This window comes from Malus sylvestris, chromosome 16, assembly GCF_916048215.2.
Source record: "Malus sylvestris chromosome 16, drMalSylv7.2, whole genome shotgun sequence".
NCBI lineage: Eukaryota > Viridiplantae > Streptophyta > Magnoliopsida > Rosales > Rosaceae > Malus > Malus sylvestris.
Genome location: NC_062275.1, coordinates 4,669,485 through 4,697,080, shown reverse-complemented (window position 1 = coordinate 4,697,080; position 27,596 = coordinate 4,669,485). Strand labels below are relative to the sequence as shown.

Here is a 27,596-nt window from a genome sequence, read left to right as displayed (position 1 = left end):
TTGGTTTAACCACGGGACTAAAGGTTTCACCATAGTTCAATCCAGGCTCTTGACTAAACCCCTTAGCAACAAGTCAAGCCTTATGCCTAGCCACAGTCCCATCTCATTTCTTTTTGAGTTTGAAAAACCACTTACAACCAACAAGGTTCTTGTGAGGAGGCAAATGTACAAGACTCCAAGTATGTTGTGTATGCAATGCATTAACCTCTTCATGCATTGCTTTGTACCAAACGGGTACCTTCATTGCAGATTTATATGTTGTACGTTCCACCAAAGTTAAATCAACATCACGAGATTCAGCCACTTGACTGAAAAATACCTTCTTCTTAATGATTCCATTCTTACTTCTAGTTTGCATATGATGCATATTAAGTGGAGCAAGTGGTAACACCACTTGAAGTAAATTCGGACTAAATTCAGAGTTCATAGGGAGTTGAGAAATAGAACTTGCAGTAGCAGTAATGGACTGAGAAGAGGTACTGGCTGGTGAAGCTGGTGACAAATGGGGTAATGTAGAAGAAACTGATGGGGAAGATAATATTTCAGTAGGTGGATAGTTTGGTGGTAGAGGTGAGTGTGTTGGGTTTGTTTGAGAGGGAACTAAGGTATTGTGCATATTAGGAACTGAAAGTGGTGACCATGACTGAGAGGAAGAGGATGTCATAGGTTTGTGCTTAGATAATGCAGACAAGTGAGGGTAGGGAAATCTAGTCTCATCAAACACGACATGTCTATAAATGTAGAACCTACCTTTTAACACATTAAAACAAATAAATCCCTTATATTTGATGCATACCCAAGAAATACACACTCTGTGGTTTTAGCTTATAACTTTGTCTGAATGTAAGGTCTTAATAAAGGAAAACAGGAACACCCAAACACCTTAAGATGTGTCAAAACATGAGGAGTGCCAAAAAGCATTTCAAATGGTGAACAATTATTCAAAAATGGTGTAGGCATTCAATTTATAAGATATACAACAGCTTGACAAGCAAAGGTCCAGAAGGAGAAGGGTAATTTGGCAGATTGTAACAATGTGATAGTGGTTTCAACAATGTGTCTATGTTTTCTTTCGACCAAGCCATTTTGTTTTGGAGTATAGGGACAAGGTCTATGATGAAGTATACCTTTATTGGTAAGAAAAGTTTGAAGTTTATTGCTACAATATTCACCACCACCATTAGTTTATAAAGTCTTAATACAAGCAGAGAATTGGGTTTGCACAAAGGAATAGAAGGCAACAAAGATGTCAAAGAAATTTGATTTATTGACAAGAGGAAACAACCAACAGTATCTAGTGCACTCATCAATGAGAGTTACATAATACTTTTAACCATTAATGGAATTACATGGAGAAGGAGCCAAAGGTCATTGTGTACAGTTTCGAAAGGAATTACAGATTTGTGTGCACTAGACTGAAACGACAATTTAGTAAACTTTCCCTCTAAACAACTATGACAGAGCATATGAACAATGTCCTTTGTACAAGTAAGCATGATAGAAGCAATGGTATTTGAAGGATGCCTTAACCTACTATGCCAAAGATTTGAGCTAATAAGTTGTCCAAGCAATGCAGAAGCTTTAGAATGGCCTTGAGAATGAAATGATTGATGATTGGAAAGTGATGGAATGTGGTATAGTCGATTACTGCATTATCCTTTGTACAAGATCATCCATGTGGCTTTGTCTTGAATCCAGAAACAATAAGCATCAAACACTAACCAACAATTGTTATCAAGATAAATGCGATGAACTAATAACAAATTTTGAGATAGCCTAGGCACATAGATAATGGAATTCAATTTTAGTGGTCGCACATGTGTTTGAATGATGGAGCTACCAATGTGTGAAACTTGCAAACCTTCACTATTAGCATTTTGCACTGTCTCATTAGAGGGATAAAGAGATGCCAATGACAAGTTACTGAAATCAGCAGTTATATGGTTTGTAGCTCCTGAGTCAGTAAGCCAAATCTGTGATGTAGGAGCTGAAGATGGCTGAGAAGATACTGTGTGCAGATCCTGGATATTGGATTGAGAATAGAAAGTTGGTGTTGAATGAGCATATTCATTGGTAGATATTTAAGAGTAGTGTGGACCACCAAAGTTGGGACATTTATCATTGGAAAAAAAAACAATACTAGGTGGTATAATTTGTCTTGTCACAAATTTGGCAGCCTTGTCTTTCCAACTGTTTTGAATGACAAAATGGAGCAATATGGCCAAACTGATTACAGAGTTAACAAGGTACTTGCTGCATAGAGGAGTGTCCAATATACTGGGATGGAGAGGGTCCAAGCACTCCAGAGAAAACAGGTGCTGAAGGTGAACCATGATTGGGAAACTGTTGTCTGGGACTAGGATTTAAATACCTATAACCTTGATTAGTTTTTCCTTTACCCTTCTTATTGAAATTAAAAGATTGATACCCACCAGCGGAACCAGGATGAGGACCTGAAAACCCCGGATGAGCACCACTAGATTGATGGGATTTAGGACCAGAGTTACTAGCCACCATGGCAGACAAAAACTGAGAATTCGCATTACTGTCCACAATCAGTTCTTCAGCAAAAAGCTGCACCCTAAATGCTTGGAGAGAGATTACACTCTCACGACCCCTTTTAACACTATGAAACGTATTATACTAGGGAGGTAATCCATTGAGGGCGAGGATAACAATATCCTCATATGCAAAAGCAACTCCAGCAGTGGACAAGTAATCTCGAGCTTCATTAATCCGTTGCAGATTTTGAGACACAAAATCAGTCTCTTTCTTGATGGTTTGAAGATTCGACTTGAGTTGAAAAACACTAGTCCGAGATACAACAGAAAATTGTTCCTTTAACCGGGTCCAAAGATCACAAGCACTTGTGCTTCCAATAGCATAGGAAATCGCAACCGGTGACAAAGCTGCAGTAATCAACTGCATAAGGGCCCGATCATGCATCTTCCAAATAATGTAATCTTCATTCTCATATTGAGTTGACGAATTTGGAGCATCAACACCAAAACACGTAACATATCGAGATGGACAGGGAGTGGAGCCATCAACAAATCTCATGATCTCGTGCCCTTCAAGTAGCATTTGCATTTGGAAATGCCAATTCAAGTAATTAAAATCATCAAGCTTCACATTCACAGATGTAGAAATTGTAGAGATAAGGCCAGTAATAAGTGATTGTAGAATTTGTAATTGAGATGCAGTAACCATATTTGCAGAATTAAGACAGAAATGGGAGAGAAGAAATATCACAAACACCTGGTGTGCACAAATTGATAGGGGCAGAAAGAGGGAGATCGGGAAATTCAGAAACCCTAGAAATCACAGAGAAAGAAGATACCAAAAGTCGACCAAGAATGCAGCAATATACGATCGGCGAAAGCAAATCACAAAGCAAGAAGATGAGTGGAAGCAGCCGATCGAAGAACATAGCGCGAGAAACAATGGCGATTGATACCATGTTAATGTAGACAGAGGAAGATTGAATGAGAAGATCAGAATTCAAGAAATAGAGAGAGAGAGAGAGAGAGAGAGAGAGAGAGAGAGAGAAAAGATTTTAGAGAGAGAAGTTGCAAACTGTTATATTGATCTTTTTCTTAATCTCAAAGTAATTACAATGATGTATTTATATAGAAGACTAACTCTCTAACTAACTATCTAACTAAGGTTTACAACCTTTGGACAAATGGCATGATCCTAGCCATTGTCTATATCCTTACAGGATTATGCCGTCACCTTAACAATCCTATGTAATTCTTCCAATTATTTATGAATTACGCATGCATATTTTAAAGGTTAGGTTTTCCTAATATATATCCTACTTGGAACCTCCAACATAGAACGCATATCTAACATGCAACCCGTCCGGACGTTCGAATCAAATATGAACATGAAGACTCATTAAGTTTTGTGAAAACCCTTTGAAAAACCATGCAACCCTTAAGACGTGGTGTTCATCCTAAGTGAAATTACAATTATTAACCACAAGAAACTAGCGCCAATTTCAGGGAACCTTTCGACTAAAATTGCATCAAATTACTTTTCTAAATATCCTAATGGTCGCGAATCACTAAGATAATTAGATAGTTTAAAACAGTGATTAATAATTGAAAACATGCATGCATAATATCATAAGTGAATTGAAAAGAAACTACATATTCTTGCTAAAGGTGTGGCCTCATCCTAGCAAACGAAACTAGTTATGAACAATCATAAAATAAATATTATTAAGAACAATGATAGAAAACACCTAGAAAATAAACTTGAATCGTCAATCCAAATGAGTGTGTGTGTTCTCTTCCTCTCCTTCTAATCGCCTGATAGAAAATTATGAAACTTTAACACGAACAAGTTGAGAGACACATGAACGTCCTCCAATTTGAATCACTCCAAAATTCATCTGTTTCATCATGTTTTTCTCCGGAGGAAGTTGAATGTACTACTTTAGAAATATAATTCAAATTATCAAAATCTCACCAAAATAATCAATAAATTATTACTAAGATTAGGGTAAAATATATAGTAAAATATTGACTCATCAATAGCCAATTATTTTTATAGTGGAACTCGTTTTCCTTCATGATATTAGAGCTAGCCCCACACGTGAGATGACGTGTTAAGAATGTAAATATCAAAATTAATAAAATAAGAGACCTTATATGTTCTTATAAGAAGTTTGTAAGAATTTTTTTTTACTTTTGAGTTCACATATAAACTCAAAGTGGTCTTAGTTTGACCTAAGAATCTTCTATGACATAATAAACTTAAGAATGTGATCCATGCACAAAAATATGTATTAAATTATGGAAAAGGATCCTCGACCGATCCTTTTCCTGAAAATCCTAGGGATCCCGTGATCGTGATCGTTCATCGTACATCATGTGGTCAGAAATCATTTCAAATTTTAAAATTTTAAATTAAATATAAATAATACCTAACAAAAAATGACTACACGATATACGATGAACGGTCACGATTCCTTAAATTATAACATTTTTATGGGCTTCGTAACTGAGTTCCCAATCATGCTCTCCATCCACTTTTTAATATAGGGATTCATCTAGAGAGGGAGAAAGTTGTTTAATGGGTAATGCTAGAGAGACTATCCATTTAAATTATATTTTGTAAATCATTTGATATTGTTGATGATGATTGAGTTATTATTGAAATGTCGATTAACGTGCTTATTTATTATTGGTAACATATCACATAATTTGCAATTTTAGTTTAAAAATTGGTCTACCTAGCATTATGTTTGTATATAATTCTCTGTACACATTGTTCTACTTTGTCTTTAAATAGCAAACCATGATACAATACTGAACACATTGAACAATACTATTCTTGAACTAGAAAAATCAGGGAAGGAACCGAGAGATGGATTCGAAATTCGACCGTTCGATGTTCATCAGGCTCTTCATAATACAGTGTCTAGCAGTTGTTTCTGTTTCTCAGAGTTTTGATTTTTTCTATTTTGTACAGCAGGTGAATATTTCCGCTTGTTTTATTTTTTCATTAATTTACAGTTGTGAAGACTGGAATTTGATATATGTTGCAATGCAGTGGCCGGGATCTTACTGTGACACCGACGCAAGTTGTTGCTATCCAACGACAGGAAAACCTGCACAAGAATTCGGCATCCATGGGCTTTGGCCTAATTATAATGACGGTTCTTATCCATCCAACTGTGATTCTGACAACCCTTATGATGAATCGAAGGTAGTAATAATTAGAACTAGGGTGTCATGGGATGGATATCCTATCCTAGCCAACTGACCTAACCCATATATGCGCAGCTTGTTCTAACTAAGTAATATATGATCTATGCAGATCTCGGACCTGATAAGCAGACTGCAAGCAGATTGGCCTACACTGGCATGCCCCAGCGGGAATGGCTCAAAGTTTTGGGCACATGAGTGGAATAAACATGGGACATGCTCCGAGCCCGTGCTTGACCAACATGGCTACTTTGAGGCATCTCTCAACCTCAAGGAAAACTTAGACATCTTCCAAATCCTTCAAAATGCTGGTAATTTTTATTAATTACTATTCTATGGTTTTTTTTTCCTAAGCTATATATTTACTATTTTTGGGAGGTAAATTTTTAAATCATTGAACCGTTGTTACTGCAGGAATCCGAGCAGATGGGAATATTTACAGCTTGAGCAGCATAAAAGAAGCTATAAAATCAGCAATTGGGTACACTCCTGGTATAACATGTAACGAAGATGCATCTGGGAATAGCCAGCTTTATGAGGTTTATATTTGTGTGGACACATCTGGCTCAAACATTATTGAATGTCCAGTACTGCCCGGGACGAAATGCTCCTCCAAAATTGAGTTCCCTTCCTTCTAGCTACCTTAATATGATGAGATTTTCTAGTATCCTTCGGACCAAGCTTTGATGGCCAAAAATTCAGGTGTATTATTGGAGCGTGGTAGAATTTCCATTATTTCAGCTCTCTTATTGGACATTGGGCTCTCTCACTTCTTAATAAGTAGCTAGCAAAGTGCTTCGTGAGTTTTCTAGCTGCAACAAATAAGTGTACTCTTCTGGTGTATCCATCAATAAAATTTGTTTTGTTAATTTTTGTAGTTTTCAGTTTCTCCAATCCCAATTGCTCACCATTTCATATTGGTGGCTTTAGCACCTGATGACTTCTAATCCTATAAACAATCAACAAATATGCATGAAAGTATTCCACGAAGTGTAATGGTTAATTTGGTTATTCACGGTGTCGACATATGACTTCTAATCTGGACAACGAGACATAATACTTCTCCAATTTGTCTCCACTCTTGGCACTATTTGATTTGTGTTAGTTGAAAACGAAATCATGTACAAAAGTGTGCTCAAATTTGTGGCCCCAATAAAACCTCAATTTAGAGGTCAAATATTGTCCTCATTTAACTTTTAGTTTAGTGATTGTCATTTCATTTGGTTAAAATAAGTCTTCAGGTTTGACGCAATACATACATACATACATACACATATATATATATATATGTATATTTGTGACGTTAAGAAAAAAGTATTATTTTAGATACATTGTTTCTAGGAGTTTTAACAAAACACTCACGGTACTGTTCACTTTAACGAAAAATCACATTTGTACTCTAAAAAGTCAATTATGGTACTATTCACTTACAACACATTTTTGTTACTTTCGTTAAAACTCAAGTTTTCAATCATTTTTCATTAGTTTTCCTTTGTTTCTATTCTATTCTAGATACAGTGTAGTTGTACATTAGAAGTGAACAGACTCATAACTAATTAAGTGATGAGGTTAATATGACTATCCTAGAATCGGCACACTGTATGTAGAATAATATTTTGTTCTAAACACGTGATGAGATTAATATGGCTAACACACTTAGAGTTGGTCTTATTCGGTTCTCTCTTGTGCCGTATATTGGCTAGTCGGACAACGTAGTTTTGTTCTGGATGTGTTGATGCAATGTAAAAGGCATCATCGTATCGGTGCCAGAATGGAGCTGAGAGAATATCCTTGATCAATGCCAAGTTTTCCAATGTGAAGGGATTGTATGAAAATCACGGCACGCTATTTCAATATTTTGGCAATCTTATTGGTGATCATTTAAAAATGCATGCATGTTACACCCACATGATTTATATTTTCTTATTTAGGGGTGGTTTGGGAGTGAGGTGCTTAAAAAAAAAAGCACCCATGAAAAAAAGCTGTAAGGGTTTAGGTGTTTGGTAAACTAAAAAAAAGGGGGCTTATTTTGGAAGCTGCTGTGAGAATAAGCTGAAATCAAAGGAAAAAGCTTAAGCAGCTATTTGCAGCTTTGGAAAACTGGCTTTTTTTCAAAGCACACGGAGCTACAGTGCTCCTTTAATGAAAAGACCCACTATCAGACTGCTTTTTTTTTTTCCAAAAGCACTTTTACAAAAAAGTTTACCAAACACTCTGCTGATTTATTTTACAGCCGCTTATTCTCACAACAGTTTTTTTCAAAGCACAACAATACCAAAACAGCCCTCAATGAAACAAATCAAGTGTGAAAGCTTTTACTTCCTCAACATAACTTGGAAGGCTATTCAAAATTTCCATCAGATAATTGGTGCAAGTATTTATATATAGAGCTGCTTACAATATTTCAAATAATTCTTTTATTAATCGAGGTCGCAAAAAGTCACAAATATGGCCAACAGTGTGTCATACATTATGCACCAGAATGTCTTGTTTACACCCGTTTCAAACCTTAGCTAAAGAGCTTAACACAATCTGCCAAAATTACAGAAACGTTCTTGCATATAACCCAATATGCTAGCTGATAAGATCTTCGGTTTCTACCCATGCAGTCCAAGTTCAAACCCCCCCCTCTCATAAGTTATTGTAATAGTTTTGAATCCTCCGTTTAATAAAATAAAAATCTGCCAAGATCACAGAAGAATCCCTCGTTGAGATTTTAATTAATTAATGGCTAATTTTAATTAGTTTAACCAACAAAAAATAAGGAAAAAATGAAAGAGACAGGAAAAAATCCCACAAATATGAAAGGAAAAACTTTTGTTTTTACAGAAAAGGTGAGCCGAAATATAACAATCATCATGCAACGGTTGCACACGTAAAAATGCATTGCTGTCGCCTCATAAATTTGGTAATTAAGATTAAAGCATATGATTAAGGCTGGATATTCGGCCCCTCAACCTTTCCATATTTCTGCCTATAAATACGGCTCATCACCTCCCTGTCATATACACTATCATCCTCTTCAAATTAACCAGTCTCAACTCAAGAGTCAAACGCCATAACCTATTGAGAGAAATTTAGAGAGAGAGAGAGAGAGAGAGAGTGAGTGAGAAAGATGAAGTCCAACCCCTCAACCTTGGTCAGGCTTTTACTGATAGGATGTCTTTCAGTTGTTTGCGTTGCAGAAGATTTTGATTTCTTCTACTTTGTCCAGCAGGTTAGCAGGACATTCTATCTCATGTTACGTTGGATGAAATCGAACCCTTGACCTATGTGGTCGTTAGTTCTTACGATTATTTTGTAATTGTTGTGTGTGTGTTTTTTTTTTTTTTTTTTTGGAGTAATGCAGTGGCCCGGATCATATTGTGACACAAAGACAAGTTGCTGCTATCCAACAACAGGGAAGCCTGCAGCTGATTTCGGCATTCATGGGCTTTGGCCGAATTACAACGACGGCTCATATCCCTCCAACTGCGATCCTAGCAACCCCTTTGATCAATCTGAGGTACCTAATTGCTAATTTGCTGTATTAATATAATCTTGAAAATGTCCATAAGGACCTCGTTTTATATTTTTTGGCATCAAAATTATCGATCTTCTAGTTCTTTCTACATGTTAAGGTCGGCCATATAATGCAAATCTGTTACATTTCGTCATTTTGGCATCAACTTCATCGATTCTTTCTTAAAAAATGTGTCAAAATGCACCTAACAGTATTAAAATTGTAAAGAAATGGTCGAGATCTCATTGGACAAAAATGCACTTGATCGATATATGAACAAGTCCTGCATAAAAGCATGGTGAAAGTTCACATTTTTGCTAATTGTGTATAATCATGTGTTTATCTCTCATCATGTGATTAGTTACTTAACGTGACCTGCCATGTTATGAGAACCATAAACACATAATTATATGTAACAAGTAACTCCACGTAATCTCGCTCAAACTTGGTTTTGTGGCGTGATGTTTGGTTTCAAATCTCACACCCCCTGCGCGCAACTGTGCAAGCAATGCCCCCATCGCCTGGAATGTGCCTTATAGCTCGTTTTATCTTTTATTCTATTTTTTTCATACTACTTTAATCTTCTGTTGTTTGACAAAATGAAGAATTTATAACTATTACAATATATAAATACACACACACACATATAGATCTTGATAATTAACGAACGTTATCAGCCTTTAGATGCCACCAAATGCTAATTATAATTATTTCAATCATGGAAAATGATGTCACAGATTTCAGATCTAAGAAGCAGCATGCAAAAAGAATGGCCAACACTAGCTTGCCCAAGCAGCAGCGGCATAGCGTTCTGGACACATGAATGGGAGAAACATGGCACCTGCTCAGAGTCTGTCATCGACCAACACGGTTACTTTGAAGCTGCTCTTAACCTCAAAAAGAAAATAAACCTCCTCCAAGCCCTCGAAAGTGCAGGTAACAATTGAATTAACAAACTAATCTGATTAAATTACCAATGCCTAATAGCTATTACACACGATTATTAGTTGCTAAAAGTTGTAGTCACCTCATATTGTGCCATTGATGTCAGTAACTATTGATGCTAATATCTTTCCGTGTTCATCGATCCAATTAAACACATATAATGTTATCACATATTTCAGGTATACAGCCAAATGGGGACTCATACACCCTACAGAACATCACGGGGGCAGTGAAAGATGCAACTGGATTCACTCCATTTATTGAATGCAATGTGGATGAATCTGGTAACAGCCAACTTTATCAGGTTTACTTGTGTGTGGACACTTCTGGTTCTGACCTCATTGAGTGTCCTGTTTTTCCCCATGGACAGTGTGGTGCACAGACTGAATTCCCAACTTTTTAGATATGTAGAAAGATGACTCGGATATCACAGCAGCATCAGCTTTGTCTAAAATTTCATGTATCCATCATTCACTAATCTTGAATTATAGATGTATTCCCGTTTTCAACCGTATATATGCATGAAATTATCTTATGATTTTCCTACGTATTCGTGGCGCTGATGCAAGTTCCTTTTCACAATGGAAAATTTTCAATAAAAGGGTCTTCATAATATGGCCAAGCATATACAGAGGGTTCGTTTGATGGTTGGGACTGGACATGGTGTCACGTTACCAAACGTGACATAAAATGTATGAGTCATATCTTAGCCACTAAACATAATTATAATTAGGGTTTTTATCACAAATGGTCTCTGAAATTGACCCACCCCATCAAGATGGTTCCTGAAATTGAAAATCAATCAATGTAGTCCCTGAAATTGGGTGTCGCAAATCAATGTAGTCCTTCGGTCATAATTTCGTTAAAAATTCTGTTATATGCTGATGTGGCAAATGACGTGGCACACTTTATATTAAAAAACTAAAAAAATATTATTAAAAATTAAAAAAAAATCATTTAATATATAATTTTTTTCTTCTTGTTCTTTTTTCTCTTCTTCTTCTTCTTCGGGTTGCAGGGGGTGGGGGAAAAGGATTTTTTTTTTTTTTCTCTCTCTTCTTCTTCGGGTTGCAGGGGGTGGGCGAGAAGGGTTTATTTTTATTTTTTTCTTTTTTCTCTTCTTCTTCGTCGGGTGGCAGGGGCTGGGGGAGAAGGGGACGGGGTGGGTGGGGTGGGGTTTGACAAACATGGGTTTTTTTTTATTTTTTTTTTATTTTAAATAATTAATTATTATTTTAACATTTAAAAAATATTAAATGATTTTTTTTTAGTTTTTAATAATATTTTATTAGTTTTTTAATATAAAGTGTGCCACGTCACTTGCCACATGAGCACATAACATAAATTTTAACGGAGTTATGACGGAAGGACTACATTGATTTGCGACACCCAATTTCAGGGACTACATTGATTGATTTTCAATTTCAGGCACCATCTTGATGGAGTGGGTTAATTTTAGGGACCATTTGTGATAAAAACCCTTAATTATGAAAAAAATTTGTCTACGACCGACGCATCCAACATTCATTATAAATATGTGATTAATGGTGGGTTTGAGTAACACAATATAAATGGAAGGGTGATTTGGTGCGTGGCATCTCATAGACACATGATCTGTCGGTTGGACACTAATTTTCCTCCACAAGCAGTATAAAAATCCAACACTTAGACACCATCTGATCTAGTATGGCTTGACACTAAATGGAATTCATTTGAAAATGTGTTACTCAGGTAGGTATAATACAAGCCCATATCTCCATTAGTCGTGTCCGTAAGCAAAAATGACTTACACGCAACACCGATAAGCCTGATCTAGCAAGGAAAAACCTGCAGCTAACTTCCTCTAAGATTGGCCTGGAAAGTAACTTGCTCGCCCTGCGCTCCATCTTATAAATTACTTAAAAGACTAATCCCCGGATGGCGGCTACCCCTCTAACTGTAATTCCGACAGCATATTCGACAAATCTCAGGTATATAATTATGTATATGACCACCAATGGTTTATTTAAACAAGAATCAACCTAATCAATGGTCTGTGTATGTAATAATCTAACAATGGTCCGTGTATATCACGAGAAAAGATCAATTGGTCTGTGCATGGAGTAATTTACATAAAATAAAAAAAATAAAAAATAAAAAAAATCTAGGAAATATATGAAGTGTTTTTACTGGTAAGAAGTTGTGTAAATATTCTGCTCAGATAATGAACATGTTCTTACTGGTAAAAAGCTGTGTAAATATTCAGCTCAGATATATGAAGTGTTTTTACTGGTAAGAAGTTGTGTAAATATTCTGCTCAGATAATGAACATGTTCTTACTGGTAAGAAGCTATGTAAATATTTAGCTCATATAATGAACGTGTTCTTATCGGTAAGAAGCTGTGTAAATATTCAGCTCAGATATTAAACGTATTCTTACCGGCAAGAAGTTGTGCAAATAAAAGATCTGTGTCATGACTTGTCTTGACACAATAACCCTCACATCGTGGCACGCCAACACATCGTTGTTGGCATGCGATGACATGTCATGGCATGTATTTTGCCGACGTTTTGTGCACTAGGCATGACTTATCTTGACACGGTAACTCTCGAATCGTGGCACGCTAGAACATCGATGTTGGCCACGACATGACAATGTCACAAATTGGCGGCAGAATGCATGTCATGACACACCATGCATTCTCTCTATAAACCCTAATGCTCCACTTGGTTTCTCGGAAAATTTAGAAAATTGAAACTAAAAATCAGGAAAGGAGAGAAAGAGAGGCTTACGTGATCAGCGAGTGATAGAGCCGGTTTATCAAAGAAAATTCAAAGGAGAATTTCGAAAGCGAATGATGTCATCAAGGTAAAGCTGAGGAAGGTAAACCACACACCGAAAACATCGTTGTTTGCATGCGATGACATGTCTTGGCATGCATTTTGCCGACGTTTTACGCACTTGGAATGGCTTATCATGGCTTGTCTTGACACTGCAACCCTCGCATCGTGGCATGCCAAGACATCGCATTAGATCTCAAAAACTGTTGAGCAGTCTTAACAAGAATGGGAAAAGCACGGGACTTGCTCCGAGTCCGAGCTCGATCAGAAAAATTACTTTGAAGCAGCCCTCAAACTCAGAGTAAAAGTAACCTTCTACAAATCCTGAAAAAAGCTGGTAATTAATTAACTAACTAATTTCAAAACATTAGAATGTATAGAGTTTGAATCTAAAGTTTGGGCTGACCAGAGACCGCTTCCAAAAAAATCTCGTAATATTACTCAACACTTACGAACTCAAATGATGAACTTTACAGCTTAGAGAGCACAGCGGAAGCTATAAAAGAAGGTGCTGGGCACAGCCCAAGTTTATTTGTGCGTCGACACTTCCGGCCAAGACATCATTGAGTGTCCTCTCCTTCCAAGGGGACGATGTGCTTCCAAAGTTCAGTTCCCTAAATTTTGATTAAAGCATTGTTGTAATTCTTTCAGGCTAATCTTTTACTTTGTAATTTGTTACTTGTATGTATCTTTTCTGTTAATTTGGCTGCTGCTGTTGCTTTGAGCTAGCTAGGCACTCACTTCATAAATTTTCACGAGAAAAATACCGGCTACTTTCCATTTTCTACTTTATTATTCAGTTTCGTCTCATACTTAAGAAAATCACTTAATCGAATATCGTTTAGCAATCTAACAATTATGAAATTTGGAAAAGTCATAAATTGGAGTGATGCATGGTTCATATATGATATAACTGATTTCATCCTTAATTGGGCCTTTTACCCGTTTTGGACCTCGCAACTTCATAATAGGCCGAAGGGGTGTGATATCCACACAACCCATTCTACTTCTCACACACCTTTTTAATTTTCGGCCGTCGGATCTGATGAATTAAAGAAGATCAACGGACAAAAATTATCAAGGAATGTGTGAGAAGTAAAATGAGGTGTGTGGATAGTACATCCTTAGGCCGAATTGCATGTCGACGCTCCAAAGTCCGAAACCGCCTTGACTTACCTAGCCCATCTCTCTCAAATATGGCCCAATAACGCCTCCAAGTATTATCTCTGTGAAATTGTTTCATTTTATCATGAATTACCAAGCTTCGTGAGTTGATGGATTCTTTTAGTTTTTTTTAAATGAAAGCATAATCAACTAAATTTATTCAAGAGCCGTTTCATAATCATTTCGTTTTCAGTTTTTCAATTTTTACTTCTACTTTTTTGAAAACTAAAATCTTCTATGGTAACTAGTTTCAGTTTTCAAAAACTGAAAATTACTTTCTTTCTTCTTCTTCTTTTTTCAAAATTCGACCTTAGGTTTTTTTTTTTTTAGTTTTCATATTTTAGAAAACTAAAAACTAAAAATAGTTGTTAAACAAGATTTCAGTTTTCAAAAAGAAAAAAACTGAAAATAAAATAGTTATCAAATGACCTCTAAGGTACACAAAAGTTATTACTCATTAGCATAGAGGTGCAACTCAAGCGGGTTGGATGGGTTGGAAAGTCAACCCAATCCTAACCCAACTTTTACAATTTGGGATTGGGTTCATTCGGGCTCAAGTTTAATTGGGTTTGGGTTGCTCAACTTTTTCAAGTTTTAATCGGGTTCATGCGAAGTTTGAATTAAAATACAAGAAATACCAAAGCTAGTACCCAACTCAAGTCTTGTCCTTCGAAGCTCCTGCAGAAAAACAAAGCTAGTACCCAACCAGACATAGATTACAAGCCTTATTCGAGCAAAAATCAAAGTACGGCTGCCAGAAAAACAATTGCTTATTGCAACTCCATGCACTTTTCTATCATAATCCATTAAAAGTCACTAGTGAATCCTCCACGAAGGTGCAAAGGTCATTGAGAAGCATGTTGCACAGCTCAACCCAATCAATGAACGGGTTGAAATTTTTGGGGGGGGGGGGGGGGTTTCGGGCGGGTTATAACTAAAAAAAAAACTTAAAGTTGGGTTGAACATGGGAAGGTTCAGGTTGGCCCCAGCCCAAGTTGCAACCCTACGTTAGCATTAAGAAGAAAGGTCAAAAGACCAAAATAAGGGTGCAAGTGATGGATTTTCGTGATGAGCGGACTCTATCTCTTCGACCTATTGCATCTTGCATTTAAACATTTCTTTTTCCTTTATTCTAAAAAGTAAATTGTAGCAATGATCCCTTAATTTTAATCAAATTGGAGCAATGATCTCTCAACTAAAAATCCATTACCATTGATCCCTCAACTTAACAAAATATGTAGCTATAGTCATTTTCATCAATTTCGTCAAAATTTTGTCAAAATAAGTTATGTTGGAATAACCATTTATATAATTAGGGTCCCTCAACTCATCGAAGTGTGTAATTATGGTCCTTTTCGTCAACTACGTCAAATTTTTTGTCAAATCGAGTTATGTTGGAAAGACCATTGCTACACTTGGGTTAAAGTTAAGGGATCATTTCTCCAATTGAATTAAAGTTGAGATGCCAACGGTAATATATTTTTAGTTGAAGGACCATAGCTGCATGTTTTGATGAGTTGAATGATTAGTGGTAATGAATTTTTAGTTGAAGGACCATTACTCCAATTGCGTTAAAGTTAAGAGACCATAGCTACAATTTACTCTAATCTAAATTATAATAAAAATATATCTGGTAATAATATAAAAACAAACAAGGATATGAGGGGGCAAAAGTTGACGTTGTAGGAAAAGAACATATGTGGGTATTTTTAAACAGACCGTTTAAGGGAAGGGATCCCCATTTTTCAAAAAAAATGGGGACACTCTCTTGACTATTAAATTTGACTTTAATGAAATTCTGTGGCTGAGATTAAATCACAAGCCACAGAATCTCAACCACAAAATTTCATTCAAGCTAAATTTAACAGTCAAGAGGATGTCCTTATTTATTTTTTTTAAATAGAAATCCATTCCTTTAAAGGTTTTCATTTTTAAATACAACTAGTCAGTACTCAAATATTATTCAAAAACAAAAAAAGAAAGCATTAAAACATTACGCGCTGACATATGGCAAATTATAAATAATTTGAGTAACAATTGTTTACTGGATCCCTACATTTTTCAATAGAGATCTGTTTCTTCGTCCCTACACGTGCCTGAGCTGTTCTATTTTATTTTTAGTAGGCTGTCCTATTCCAAATTTAATCCCCCGAAAAACGTTATTTAATAAGGTGAACACTCGCTGCTGCTTACCCTCAATTCCAGTTGGACACGTATCTTAGTTTTGATTAAAATAATTAAAATTCAGATATGAGTCCAGTCAAAATTAGGTATAAACCGTAGCCGCTGCTGAATTTACAGCAGTCAAGTCTAGTTCATTTATTAATTCTTTTTTTTATTATTAAATTTACATTCACCTTCACCGTAAGATTTGGCAAACTGTCGGTCGTACAACAAAAAAAAAAAAAAAACCTGTCGGTCGTGCATGGTACCGCTTTACTAAATGTTTTCATTATATGCAAAACATGGCATTAATCAACGTCCAAAGCTTAATGATGCTATGTTTACCTTAATTAACAACCATAAACAAAATAAATACGAATAATACTTGACTACTTAAAAATGAGTTGAAACTCCTACTTAAAACTTTTAGTGTTTTAATCACATAATTTTGTGCTTATGATCAGAACCTTTCATATTATGAATCACAATCATCTCTGCAAAAAATAAATTAAAACTAAGGAAAATTAATGTAAAGGACTTGAAAACTTTGAGTTTTAATGATAATGGAAAAATAAAGGGTAAAGTGAATAGTACAAGGATTAACTTTTTAGTGTAAAAATGTGGTTTTTCATTAAAGTGAACAGGACCGGGAGCTTTTCGTTAAAGTTCCCTTAAAACTAAGGTCATTTAGTCAATTTATTATAGCAAATACATAGACGGTTCGTAATACTTTTACAAATATCATTCATTTGTTTTTAAATAGTTTTATGACTAAACAATCTTAGTTTTAATTTATTTTTTGCAGAGACGATCTTTATAAGGTGAATTATAATATGAACGGTTCTAACTATAAACATGAAGTTCTATAAATTAACAATGAACCATTTTAAAATTTTTGGAATATGAATTCATATTCATCTTTGAGTAGTCAAGTATTGTTCAGTAAATAAAAGGGAAGCTTAGTGATGTTGATTTGGTCATTATTCCACCTTTGGCAAAGTCGCTTGTTGAGTTGTCCCTAGCTAAAGCCTGCCCCTATGGCCACCCTTGTTGAAAGTTGCATTTCACCCGCAAACTACGGACCGCTAAATAGTACTAAAGTCTTACACAGTAGACTAAAAAAAGCGATTGTGAGATGTATTGTACTTATATAGGAATTATTTTTAAAGAATTTTAACGAAAAACTCTCAATATTATTTATTTTAACGAAAAATTATATTTTTATATAAAAAAGTTAATTATGGTACTATTTATTTTACCTTTATTTTATCTTTATCGTTAAAACTCAAAATTTTCAAACTATTTTTATTAGTTTTCTTTTATTTTTATAGAGAGCTGGAAAATTTGAGTAGGATGCCATTATATTGAAATTATGTGTTAAATATATTAAATTCATGAGTGCGATATTAATATATTAAACTTCCACTAAGATAACAGTAATGTATAAGGCCTTAATGTTGATTATGGGTAAAAAATTTACTAAAACAGTTATACCAACATGTAATATTACAAAATAATTTTTTGTCTAAGACTACATAATTAGTTGGATGGTTAGATATTTCCATAAAGAAATGAGAGGATCATTACATTAGGTAATATTTGAGCTCATATAAGTACAAAAACAATAACTTCACCTTATGACATCTTGACTAGCTAAATGGTTATACACTTTCACAAAGAACAAGAGTCGTCATATTTAGGTATCATCCAATTCCAATCCATATGAATCAAACGTTCAATCCTCACAAACACATCCTTTGTGATCGTGGCATGAAAAATTGACGTACCAAAGTTTTCCTTGTACAATACTAATCAACAAGGTGTGATGTGATAGACGATATGGTTGTATGTCATGAATCCATGATACAATATCAATCTATACATGCACATAGCATGAGCGAATGTATAAGAATATTAGCCTCTTGCCACACGCGTATGCGTGTGGCAATTGACATTTTAAATTTTTTTTATTTAAATAATTAATTTACATATTTAAAAAAATATATTTTAAGAAAAAAAGAAATGAATTAATAACGTGGGAGGTTTTGTTTTTGTTTTCTGTAATTTTAAATATTAAATTAATTCAAAATAAAAATATGGTTAAATACTTTAGCTTTTTTGGTTCAATTGTAATTTATGAAATTCTTAAAAGATAATTTATGGTATTTTAAATGTTTCGTCATTTTAGATGCTCACTTTATATATATAAATAGATTACGGGATATTGTGACTATTACACTGAAAATTCTCGGAATTATGGGTCAAGTTGAAGGACAAAACCGTCCATGTACCTTTGAGCACTACCCACACTCTTTAACTATATCGGCAGTCGGCCCCCGCCTGCAATTTCAAGGCGCAAGCAAACACACACTTGGTAACGTACGGACCGCCTTTCGATGTTTATGAGGCGGGCCTCTTTGCGGGTCCCATCCCAGAAGGACTCATCACTTCACCATGATTTCTATCGATCCATTTGAGCTGTTACTGACTTTATTTTTTATTTTTTAATAAACGATATTATCTATATTAAAAAAAAATGTCGAGTTTAGTCTCACAATAGATTGTCAATAATATGGTTTAATTTGTGAGAATCAAACTTAAAATTTTTCACTTACAAATGAAAAAATAATATCACTAAATTGTAGTACTAAGTAACGTCCTTACCATATAAATGGACAAAACTCTGTGAAATTATTATAAAATAAAATAAAATTTCATACAGCATGGGGCCGGCCACTGACAGAGCGCCACGTAGTTAGGGAGATTAAAACGACCGCCAACGCGCAAATTATCGTTGTCCGGTCGGTTTTTCCCGGTCAATATTCAATAATTTCGTCAACGGCTGGACGGGACATTTTAGGGAAATCATTTCTCAATTTTTCTTTTTTGGTAAAAACCAAAAAGCTTTCTTCAATTAATACCACCTTCTCACTCAGACCGGATGAACATGTTGCTAAAATATTTTGGTTTTTTTTTTTTTTGTCAAATAATGAATTTTGTTAGATTAATCATCGACGAGATTTGAATTCACACCGTCATATAAAGGCTCAACACTTTTTCATTACTGTGATAAAGAGCTACCTGCCTAAATTATTTTGGTTCAAATAATTTAGTTTTTGACATAACCACAAGAGATGCTAGAGAGAGACTTTTTTTAAGAACGAATTTTGTAGAAAACATAAAGTAGCAATTTATGGTTGGATTTTTTTCTAAATCATTAAGAAAATAATCTAATCATCAAACGCCGTATCATGTAGTTTACAAAATATAGTTTACAAAAATAGTCTTCCTAGCATTTTCCTAACTATAATTTGTTTGCCTCACATGCAAATAGTAAGTTTGTAAAAGAAATTCATAAATATGAAACTGGTCTTGAGAAATTTTTTTAATGTAACTAACACATTGTAACGAACATGTATTATAATTCAGATGGATGATATAATTGATATTTTATGGATCTAATGTTTTTATTTATTAATAAATAAATATACAAGTTGTGAATTGCTCTAGTGGTAAAACATTTCTTCTTTGACTCATTGTGCTTGAGTTCATACTCTCCCTTCCCCTTATTTATAATTTAGAAGAATATATTATCTTGTCGTTTGTCAAAAATTTAATGGAGAAACGTATGATAACATAAGTTGATTAATAAATCACATAACAATATAACAGTTTCACCTAAAAAAAAATTACTGATATTGTTGGTAGAAAATGACATCTTAACCTTTTAGGTATTATGTTAATGACGTGGCAATTACGAAGATATCAGTAATATTAATTGCAGTCCAAATAAATATCACCTGTTAAATAAGAGTACAAGCAAAGAAAACTCTATTTAGGTAATTAACTTTGTCCCAAAGGAAAATCGTTCATTTACTTTTGACTGAAAAAAAGAAAATAAAAAGTTGAACTGCAAATCACTATGTCTCAATTCTTAAATAATTTTAATTATGCATTAACTACAAATAAATATTATTAATCTAGCTGCCATCGATTCTTGTCGGTGCATTATCTGTAAATTTCTACTTAAATTCTTAGATGACAGTTAGGTGTTACGAGTAAGTACTTTTAGCTTGACTTTGATGAAAGTAGTTAATCTCTTCCTAAACATTATGTTACAAATATAAATATTGTTATTAATTTTCCTAATCAATCGATTAAAGTGATGTTAAATTAAAGTAAAAATGATCGAACCAAGACGTTTAAAGGGGACGAAATAATCAACAGTTTATAAAGAAAGACCAAAACAGTTTCTTCTTTATGGTTTCCCACCGTTAAGGCGTAGACGCGAAGTTTTTCAAACGACAACGATCCATCACCCCCTGCACTTTCTCTCCCATTTCAAATTTTCTCGGTGAATTTTCTCTCACTTTCCGGCATTCTTCCCAAACAGAAAGTTTCCGCTTCGGCTTCGGCTTCTTCTCCTCACGAGGTAACTTTGAACCTTTGTCCTTATTAGTCATATCGCTAATTTTAAGTCCTCTGTTTTTCTCTCTTTATAATTTTCTTCTTGTACTGTAGCTTGCATTTTGATCTTCTTCGGCTGCTTCCGCGTTCGGATCTGCCAATCCAGTCCAGTCCAGTCCAGTAGCTTGCTTCTTGATTCAATCGATTCGAGAACTGTTTGGTTGCCGGGAAAGTTGACTATTCAACCAGAATCGAGCTTAGCATTTGTATTTGCCGTTTCTAGTCACAAGACGATCGGAGGTATTGAATTTTTCACTCTAGAACTTCGATGATTTATAATTTCGAAATTTAATCTAGTTTATTTTGCTCAGAGTAGATTTGTATGAGTTCAAGAACAAGAAGATTGATTTTCTTACTCTTATTTTAATTAATTTTTGCTTTCTGGAAAATTCTACTGTAAATTACGCTTCGAATGAGTCGAAGAAGAAAATGTTGTATAAATTAAGCATGTATAATTATAATGATTCGACCGAAAAATCTAATTCACTTATTTTCCCGTAATTTTGTATGAATTTATTATTAATTCACTGTGAGTTTTGTAGATTTCAATTTTTCATTATGGTCCGTGAACTTTTAGTTATTGCAGAATCGTCCTGGTTTCCTACTTCTGTACGCCATAGTTGAGTAAAATATAGCATTGTGGCTTCTCATCTGGTGAAGGGGAAAACATAATAATAATAATAATAATAATAATAATAATAATATCGTAAACTACTGGTAGGGATTTGACTTGACTAATTGGTCAGTGGAAATTTATGCAAGGAATTAACTGCTACTGGTTGTATTTTGTTGAAAAGTCTTAAATGTTACAAGTTCTTTTTTTAATGGAAGTTTTCATCTTCGTTAGAGCAAGTCTCTGGTGTTTCTGGAAATAGCCTGGGAAGCAAAGTGGATTTTGATTCCAGATAATATGCGATCGAAACGATTGAAGTTGGACCTTGAGAATTATATGTATGTATGGCATTGCTTGTTGGTTATTCGTTTTCGTCGGATTTTTCAGTTGCTCTTTTGTTTCAGTAGATGTTCTCACTATTTAATGTAAGATGAATCTATAATTTGTTTTTTTTGTATGGAACCATCTGCGCTTTCTTATCATTTAAGTTTTTTTTAGTGTTTTTTTTTGCTATTGAACATTGAATGAATCTTTTGTTTACATGAATCTGCACTCACAAACGTCATCGTTTGGCTTATGATTCACAAGCAGATTTTTGTGAGTTTTTGTAGACTTATTGATTTGGGTTTGGTTTCAGTGTGGTAGTGTCTCTGGAGGATAAATTTGTTGGCAGAACCATAGTTGGTTTCTCTTTGGATGGCAGTGGGAAAAGGAAGATGTGAAACGTTTACTTGACACTTGACAGAAGTAGAGATCCTTCCACGTATACATCTTGTGACCTGTTTATCTCTTACTGAAGATCCTTAGCTATTTGCGTTTGGCAGATCATTCTTCTCTCTCTGTATAAGCACCTGGTCTCTTGGATTTTCCTGTGAGGGGTTGACGTTTATTGATTCATGCACATGATTACCAAATGGTGTTAATTGGGCTTCATGATGAGCAATAACTTGGGAAATTGGGCTCAGAGCTGTTGATGAAATTTTGTAATCACCAGAATGAAGAAATCGTATGGCATTATTGTGGCTGCATGTCTATTCATGATGCTAGTTTTGAGATATGGCATCTTAAACTATCCCGCTGGGGATAGTTTCTTAAGCAATGCACTCTACATCAATACTAGTAATCCTCTTGAATGGTTAAATACTACTCTACCTGCAGTTCAGAATCGAGAGAATGCTTCTGAAGTGATTTCTGCCGAGATTATAGTCTTTAGCCTCTTTGCTCAGAGGAATGTATCCAATGAAGAGCAGCAAACTATGCAGACGTGGAACCGTTTGAAACACCTGATTAATCAAACTCGGGGTTTGCCTAATGCGGTGGACGCTATAAGGGAAGCTGGAGTTGCATGGAATAGTCTTATGGCTTCGGTTGAAGAGCAAAGACTTGGTTATACAAACGAAAGTTCACCTGGGAAAACAAAAGAAAAACAGTGTCCTCATTTTCTTAATAAAATGAACGGGACAGGAGTCGACAATAGTGTTTCTAAGTTGCGGGTCCCTTGTGGCCTAACCCAAGGTTCTTCAATTACAGTTATTGGCATTCCGAATGGACTTCTTGGAAATTTTCGAATTGAATTGATGGGCGAGCCTCTTCCGGGGGAGCCCGATCCACCTGTAATATTGCATTATAATGTTAGGCTAAGCGGTGATAAGGTAACTGAGGACCCTGTAATTGTCCAGAACACCTGGACTGTTGCTCATGATTGGGGTGAAGAAGAGCGTTGCCCATCTCCAACTCCTGAAAAGAACAATAAGGGTAACTTACCTGTCTCTTCTATTAGTCAATTATATCAAAGATTTAGTATATAACTTGGTATATTAACATGTTACAGTTGATCACTTATTCGGCATTGTTCTATAAGTCCTATTTATACTTACTGTTACTTTGCCTTGAAAATTTTAATTGTTGCCAGTGGATGAGTTGGACCAGTGCAACAAGATAGTCGGAAAAACTGAAGAGCAGAGAATACGTTCCAATGTTTCAAGGCAGGCTTCAACTGCACAAGATGGATCAAAGTCCAGAAGATACTTTCCATTTAAGCAAGGTTATCCATTTGTTGCTACACTTAGAGTGGGTTCAGAAGGAATCCAAATGACCGTTGATGGGAAGCATCTAACGTCTTTTGCATTCCGCGAAGTAAGTTCTTCAAATTTAATTCTTCGTGTTGCTTTTGGAAGTAGATGATAAACACTTGTCCCTGTGAATTCATATGCTGTTTTCATGGTTTTTTGTTCAGACATTGGAGCCATGGCTTGTCAGTGAATTAAGGATATCTGGAGACTTGAAATTAATTTCTGTCCTAGCCAGCGGTTTACCCACGTCAGAGGATTCAGAGCACATAATTAATTTACAAGAACTCAAATCTGCTCCTCTCTCGCCTCACAAACAAATGGATCTCTTTATTGGTGTTTTCTCTACTGCAAACAATTTTAAACGACGGATGGCTGTTCGAAGAACATGGATGCAGTATGCTGCTGTACGATCAGGGGCAGTTTCAGTGCGCTTTTTTGTTGGTTTGGTGAGCTCACTTGTGAAACCTTGTTCTTTGTTATTAACTTATTACAATGTTTATTTTCTCGACATCGGGTGTGTTGTTCATTAATGTGCAAAATTTATGTTGTGTTTTCACCACAACATATTTATGCTGTCTTTCTTATATCCTCGTTATGTTTTTGTTGAGTCTGTTTGCTAAATTATTCATCTGAGTTTGTAACGTAATGCAGCATAAGAACCAAATAGTGAATGAGGAACTTTGGAAAGAGGCACAAACCTATGGAGACATACAGCTGATGCCTTTTGTTGATTACTATGGCCTCATTACCTGGAAAACTCTGGCCATCTGCATCTTTGGGGTAAAATACTTACTTTTCCTCGAGTGCGCAGGGAGATCCCTTCTTTGTCTAATTGATTTTATCTCTTCAACAGACGGAGGTTGTTTCAGCAAAGTTTGTCATGAAGACGGATGATGATGCATTTGTTCGTGTGGATGAAGTGCTAGCTTCCTTACACAGGATCAAAGTGAATCGTGGCTTGCTTTATGGCCTCATTAACTCAGATTCCCGACCTCATCGAAATCCAGACAGCAAATGGTATATCAGCTCTGAGGTAATTTTCAAGCTTTGCCAACGTTGCAAGCTCTGGTATAACTCGGTTTGTTCTCCAAATTAGGAATCAAGTTAATTGATGCGTAGTTTATCATTGATAAAGAGTTAAAGAAATCGTATTCTGCTTCTCACATTTTTTGTTCCATTCGTTGTGTCTGCTGCGCTAATGAAGGAATGGCCCGAAGAGACTTACCCACCTTGGGCACATGGTCCTGGTTATGTGGTATCGAATGACATAGCAAAGACAGTTTCCCAGCGATATAAAAACGGCAGATTAAAGGTAAGAAACAATCTACATTTTGCAACCAGTGTTATCACTATAGCTTCTCCATCAAAATTTTATTTGGATTTGGAATGGTTTCTGTATCTGAAAGAGAATGATGCTTTGTTATGATCAGATGTTTAAGCTGGAAGATGTGGCGATGGGAATCTGGATTGCGGATATGAAAAAGGAAGGTCTGAATGTACGGTATGAGAAGGAAGAGAAGGTCTACAACGAAGGGTGCAAGGACGGGTATGTCGTTGCACATTACCAAGGTCCCAGGGAGATGCTTTGTCTCTGGCAGAAAATTCAAGAAGGGCAAGTTGCTAAATGCTGTGGTGGTGATAGGTAGACACAATTAGATCATTCGTTCCATATTGGAACCTTTTAGTTAAGAGTTTCACGATCAACCTCCGAAGCTGAAGAGAGAAATCTTGGTAGCCCGATCATTTTGTCGAGAGTAGATGACCGAGATTGACCAGAGCCGAGACCCTACCAAGGCACTAACTAAGAGAGGAGATGGTCATCTTAGTAACGAGCTTACTATTACTGTATATTTTAGGTGTGCCATAGGATATAGTATGACAGAGGAGAGGTGGAGAGATCTGTTGATGTGTAGAATCCGCGCAGAGTAGCATTAGCGTTATTTTCGCACTCTTGGCTCTTTCCATTTGCATCCGATACTTTTTTTGCAGTAATTCAATGGAAAATACAGAAAAATAGAGATGTAGCGTTCAACGAAAACAATCTAACCCAGTTTTATATTGCAAAAGAACGATTCCATTCTATCGTTATCAACAAGAGTTGTACACAGAAGCAGATACAAATCTATCTTGGCAAGAAACCATGCTGAGAAATTGCAATCTCGAAAGCCTGAATCCTTTCCCCAGTGGCAAAACCATTGCGATCATACGATGATATTTCGTGTATGTTGAGATTGTTGCAGGCCTTGACGAGCTCCTCGCCCAGGCGTTTAGCAGCTTCCTACAAGATGTAATAACAGAAAGTAGTTTAGAGAGCTTGCGTCACGCAATGCTTGTCTAAATCGTCAGTAGCTGAGATCTCTCCTGCACAAGCTTGGATTACTTACGCTGGTACTACAATCGGGATTCTGACGAATAGATTTCTGCAGGGTGCTTCCGTAAAACAAACAGTTCTTGTTTTGGTCATCTACCAGCATTGCATACAACTGTTTATCTGAACAGAACACCGAAAGCCTCGGTCTCTTAGACGTGCCATTGTACTGAATCAGAAGTGAAAACAAAAAAAACACCATTCCGGGAATCAGAAACTACAACAATGATACTTCTCACGAAACAAGAGTATCAATCTGTTCGAATTCAAACCAACCAAATGAAGAAAGTTAGTTGGGTTCCATCATAAAACCAATTGGCAATATGGAGAGTAGCCCAATCTCTTGGCAATATGGCAATATGGCAATATGGGGAGTAGCCCAACCTCTTATAAGCCCATGCAAGGTCTCTCATTCCATCAATGTAAGATTCATTCTCAACATGCCCCTCACGGGTGGGAAATTTTCAAACCTAACACATGGAGCGCTTGGTCTTTTGACTTCACATGTGGGACATGCTCTGATATCATGAAGAAAATTGGAGTTCCACCGTAAAACCAATTGAAAAAAATGGAGATTAACCCAACTTCTTATAAGCTCATGCAAGTCCCTCCTCCCATCAATGTGGGGTACCCAACTTCTTATAAGCTCATGCAAGTCCCTCCTCCCATCAATGTGGGGTCTCAACACCAAAACACACATATTCCATCAAATGTATGGAAGACGCCAATGACATACCTTCTTCTGCATTCTTCTGTTACGAGTTTTCGCACTATCCGTCCTGGCATTCCCCCTCGCTCTCATAACTAACGGCTGCGCCGAGAAACCTACATGAAACCCAAGATTTGAGAGTAAACCCGTAGTACAAAGTTGCACGCCCTAGTAGTGTACGTTGGGATCATTCACTTACTTGTTCTTTTCGTCTGCTGCATGGGTTGAATTTGAAAGTTGGAAGTTGCTGAACGGAGACCCAAAAATGCAGAAGTCGAGAACTTGAGAGCAGCAGCATTCGCAAGGGCCATATCACTTTACGTTCGAAAGAAGGTCGTTGAGGAATTTCATCAAACACCTTACGTGCGGCCTTTTCAGGAAGTTTAATTGGAATATTTTAGAAGTTTCGTAGCGGGTGTATTCTGGCGAAGAGGTGCAGTTTCCTGTTTGGCGGCTCTGTGGAATCTGCTTAGTGGAGATTACTCGAGAAATCCAGCAGGCTCAGGAATTAAAAAGAAAATAAATAAAAGTCCAGCTTGAACGTAGCAGAAATGCTTACTGGTAGACGATGTCGTATTAACTACGACGGTGCGTGTCAAATTTGGCTTTTTCTTCTGGGAATTTTGGTCAAAATTTGAGTATACAGGCGACTTTTATTTATTTTTTTCAAAGCGAAAATAAAGATTATGGAGATGAGTCTCTAAGACAAGAAGGAAATTTAATTCATTAAAATTGTCCTTTGTTTTTAACTTTTTTTTATTAATATTAGCATTTGCCTACACACTTTGTGTGTATGAACACATTTTTTTAGAAAATAAGAATGAGAGAACGTGGGGGGGGGGGAGCTGGAGGTTTTTGTTTTTAGTTATTTTTTTTTATTTTAAATATTAGAGATATTTTAACATCACCGGTATGTGAGGCTTCAATAAAAAACAGTAAAATTTAGACCTGTGAAATTATATTATTGCCCATAATTTTTTTTGTGTGATAGAATACTAAGTTGTCTTTTCACAATCTTTTGGTTGACAAAGAATGTTTCATTAATTAATAAAGATT

The 27,596-nt window shown here is 35.8% G+C and overlaps 5 protein-coding genes across 8 annotated transcripts; 4 read left to right on the top strand and 1 right to left on the bottom strand.

The window, feature by feature from the left end:
- Positions 1–82: 82 nt before the first annotated feature.
- On the top strand, positions 83–6,386 carry LOC126607144 (extracellular ribonuclease LE-like). Its single transcript, XM_050274610.1, has 5 exons — positions 83–117; positions 5,412–5,484; positions 5,563–5,718; positions 5,830–6,028; positions 6,132–6,386. Exons 1-5 carry the CDS (start codon positions 83–85, stop codon positions 6,353–6,355), a joined length of 687 nt encoding a protein of 228 aa, XP_050130567.1. The 3' UTR covers positions 6,356–6,386.
- Positions 6,387–8,743: 2,357 nt separating this feature from the next.
- On the top strand, positions 8,744–10,673 carry LOC126607143 (extracellular ribonuclease LE-like). The gene is made up of 4 exons (XM_050274609.1): positions 8,744–8,934; positions 9,067–9,222; positions 9,957–10,155; positions 10,344–10,673. Exons 1-4 carry the CDS (start codon positions 8,833–8,835, stop codon positions 10,565–10,567), a joined length of 681 nt encoding a protein of 226 aa, XP_050130566.1. The 5' UTR covers positions 8,744–8,832; the 3' UTR covers positions 10,568–10,673.
- A 1,546-nt stretch (positions 10,674–12,219) lies between these two features.
- Positions 12,220–13,609, top strand: LOC126607812 (ribonuclease 3-like). Its single transcript, XM_050275529.1, has 5 exons — positions 12,220–12,253; positions 12,365–12,385; positions 12,465–12,485; positions 13,209–13,285; positions 13,493–13,609. The coding sequence occupies exons 1-5, from the start codon at positions 12,220–12,222 to the stop codon at positions 13,607–13,609; spliced, it is 270 nt and encodes an 89-aa protein (XP_050131486.1).
- Positions 13,610–20,549: 6,940 nt separating this feature from the next.
- Positions 20,550–25,543, top strand: LOC126608442 (beta-1,3-galactosyltransferase GALT1-like). 4 transcript variants are annotated; one of them, XM_050276316.1, is made up of 10 exons: positions 20,550–20,743; positions 20,833–21,018; positions 21,626–21,729; positions 22,216–23,146; positions 23,304–23,527; positions 23,628–23,909; positions 24,115–24,243; positions 24,317–24,496; positions 24,668–24,775; positions 24,894–25,543. In XM_050276316.1, the coding sequence occupies exons 4-10, from the start codon at positions 22,387–22,389 to the stop codon at positions 25,107–25,109; spliced, it is 1,899 nt and encodes a 632-aa protein (XP_050132273.1). In that variant the 5' UTR covers positions 20,550–20,743; positions 20,833–21,018; positions 21,626–21,729; positions 22,216–22,386; the 3' UTR covers positions 25,110–25,543. The 4 variants fall into 4 exon arrangements, with proteins under 4 accessions (XP_050132273.1, XP_050132272.1, XP_050132274.1 ...); XM_050276315.1 differs by having other exon boundaries at positions 22,029–23,146; XM_050276317.1 differs by lacking the exon at positions 21,626–21,729.
- On the bottom strand, positions 25,491–27,288 carry LOC126608443 (uncharacterized). Its single transcript, XM_050276318.1, has 4 exons — positions 26,740–27,288; positions 26,568–26,656; positions 25,848–26,000; positions 25,491–25,741 (listed from the first exon to the last, which is right to left on the bottom strand). The coding sequence occupies exons 1-4, from the start codon at positions 26,849–26,851 to the stop codon at positions 25,586–25,588; spliced, it is 510 nt and encodes a 169-aa protein (XP_050132275.1). The 5' UTR covers positions 26,852–27,288; the 3' UTR covers positions 25,491–25,585.
- Positions 27,289–27,596: the final 308 nt, after the last annotated feature.

Bases quoted from the DNA above. Each gene is read 5' to 3' on its own strand.
- LOC126607143 (XM_050274609.1), top strand. From the start codon at position 8,833: ATGAAGTCCAACCCCTCAACCTTGGTCAGGCTTTTACTGATAGGATGT. The intron at 8,935-9,066 runs GTTAGCAGGACA...GGAGTAATGCAG, and splicing joins TCTTCTACTTTGTCCAGCAG to TGGCCCGGATCATATTGTGA. The intron at 9,223-9,956 runs GTACCTAATTGC...ATGATGTCACAG, and splicing joins ACCCCTTTGATCAATCTGAG to ATTTCAGATCTAAGAAGCAG.
- LOC126608442 (XM_050276317.1), top strand. From the start codon at position 22,387: ATGAAGAAATCGTATGGCATTATTGTGGCTGCATGTCTATTCATGATG. The intron at 24,244-24,316 runs GTAAAATACTTA...TCTCTTCAACAG, and splicing joins TGGCCATCTGCATCTTTGGG to ACGGAGGTTGTTTCAGCAAA. The intron at 24,497-24,667 runs GTAATTTTCAAG...GCGCTAATGAAG, and splicing joins AATGGTATATCAGCTCTGAG to GAATGGCCCGAAGAGACTTA.
- LOC126607812 (XM_050275529.1), top strand. From the start codon at position 12,220: ATGGTCCGTGTATATCACGAGAAAAGATCAATTG. The intron at 12,386-12,464 runs GTAAAAAGCTGT...TATTCTGCTCAG, and splicing joins TAATGAACATGTTCTTACTG to ATAATGAACATGTTCTTACT. The intron at 12,486-13,208 runs GTAAGAAGCTAT...AGTCTTAACAAG, and splicing joins TAATGAACATGTTCTTACTG to AATGGGAAAAGCACGGGACT.
- LOC126608443 (XM_050276318.1), bottom strand. From the start codon at position 26,851: ATGGCCCTTGCGAATGCTGCTGCTCTCAAGTTCTCGACTTCTGCATTT. The intron at 26,657-26,739 runs GTAAGTGAATGA...GGTTTCATGTAG, and splicing joins GCAGCAGACGAAAAGAACAA to GTTTCTCGGCGCAGCCGTTA. The intron at 25,742-25,847 runs GTAAGTAATCCA...TACATCTTGTAG, and splicing joins ATCCCGATTGTAGTACCAGC to GAAGCTGCTAAACGCCTGGG.
- LOC126607144 (XM_050274610.1), top strand. From the start codon at position 83: ATGCCTAGCCACAGTCCCATCTCATTTCTTTTTGA. The intron at 118-5,411 runs GTTTGAAAAACC...GATGTTCATCAG, and splicing joins CCCATCTCATTTCTTTTTGA to GCTCTTCATAATACAGTGTC. The intron at 5,719-5,829 runs GTAGTAATAATT...TGATCTATGCAG, and splicing joins ACCCTTATGATGAATCGAAG to ATCTCGGACCTGATAAGCAG.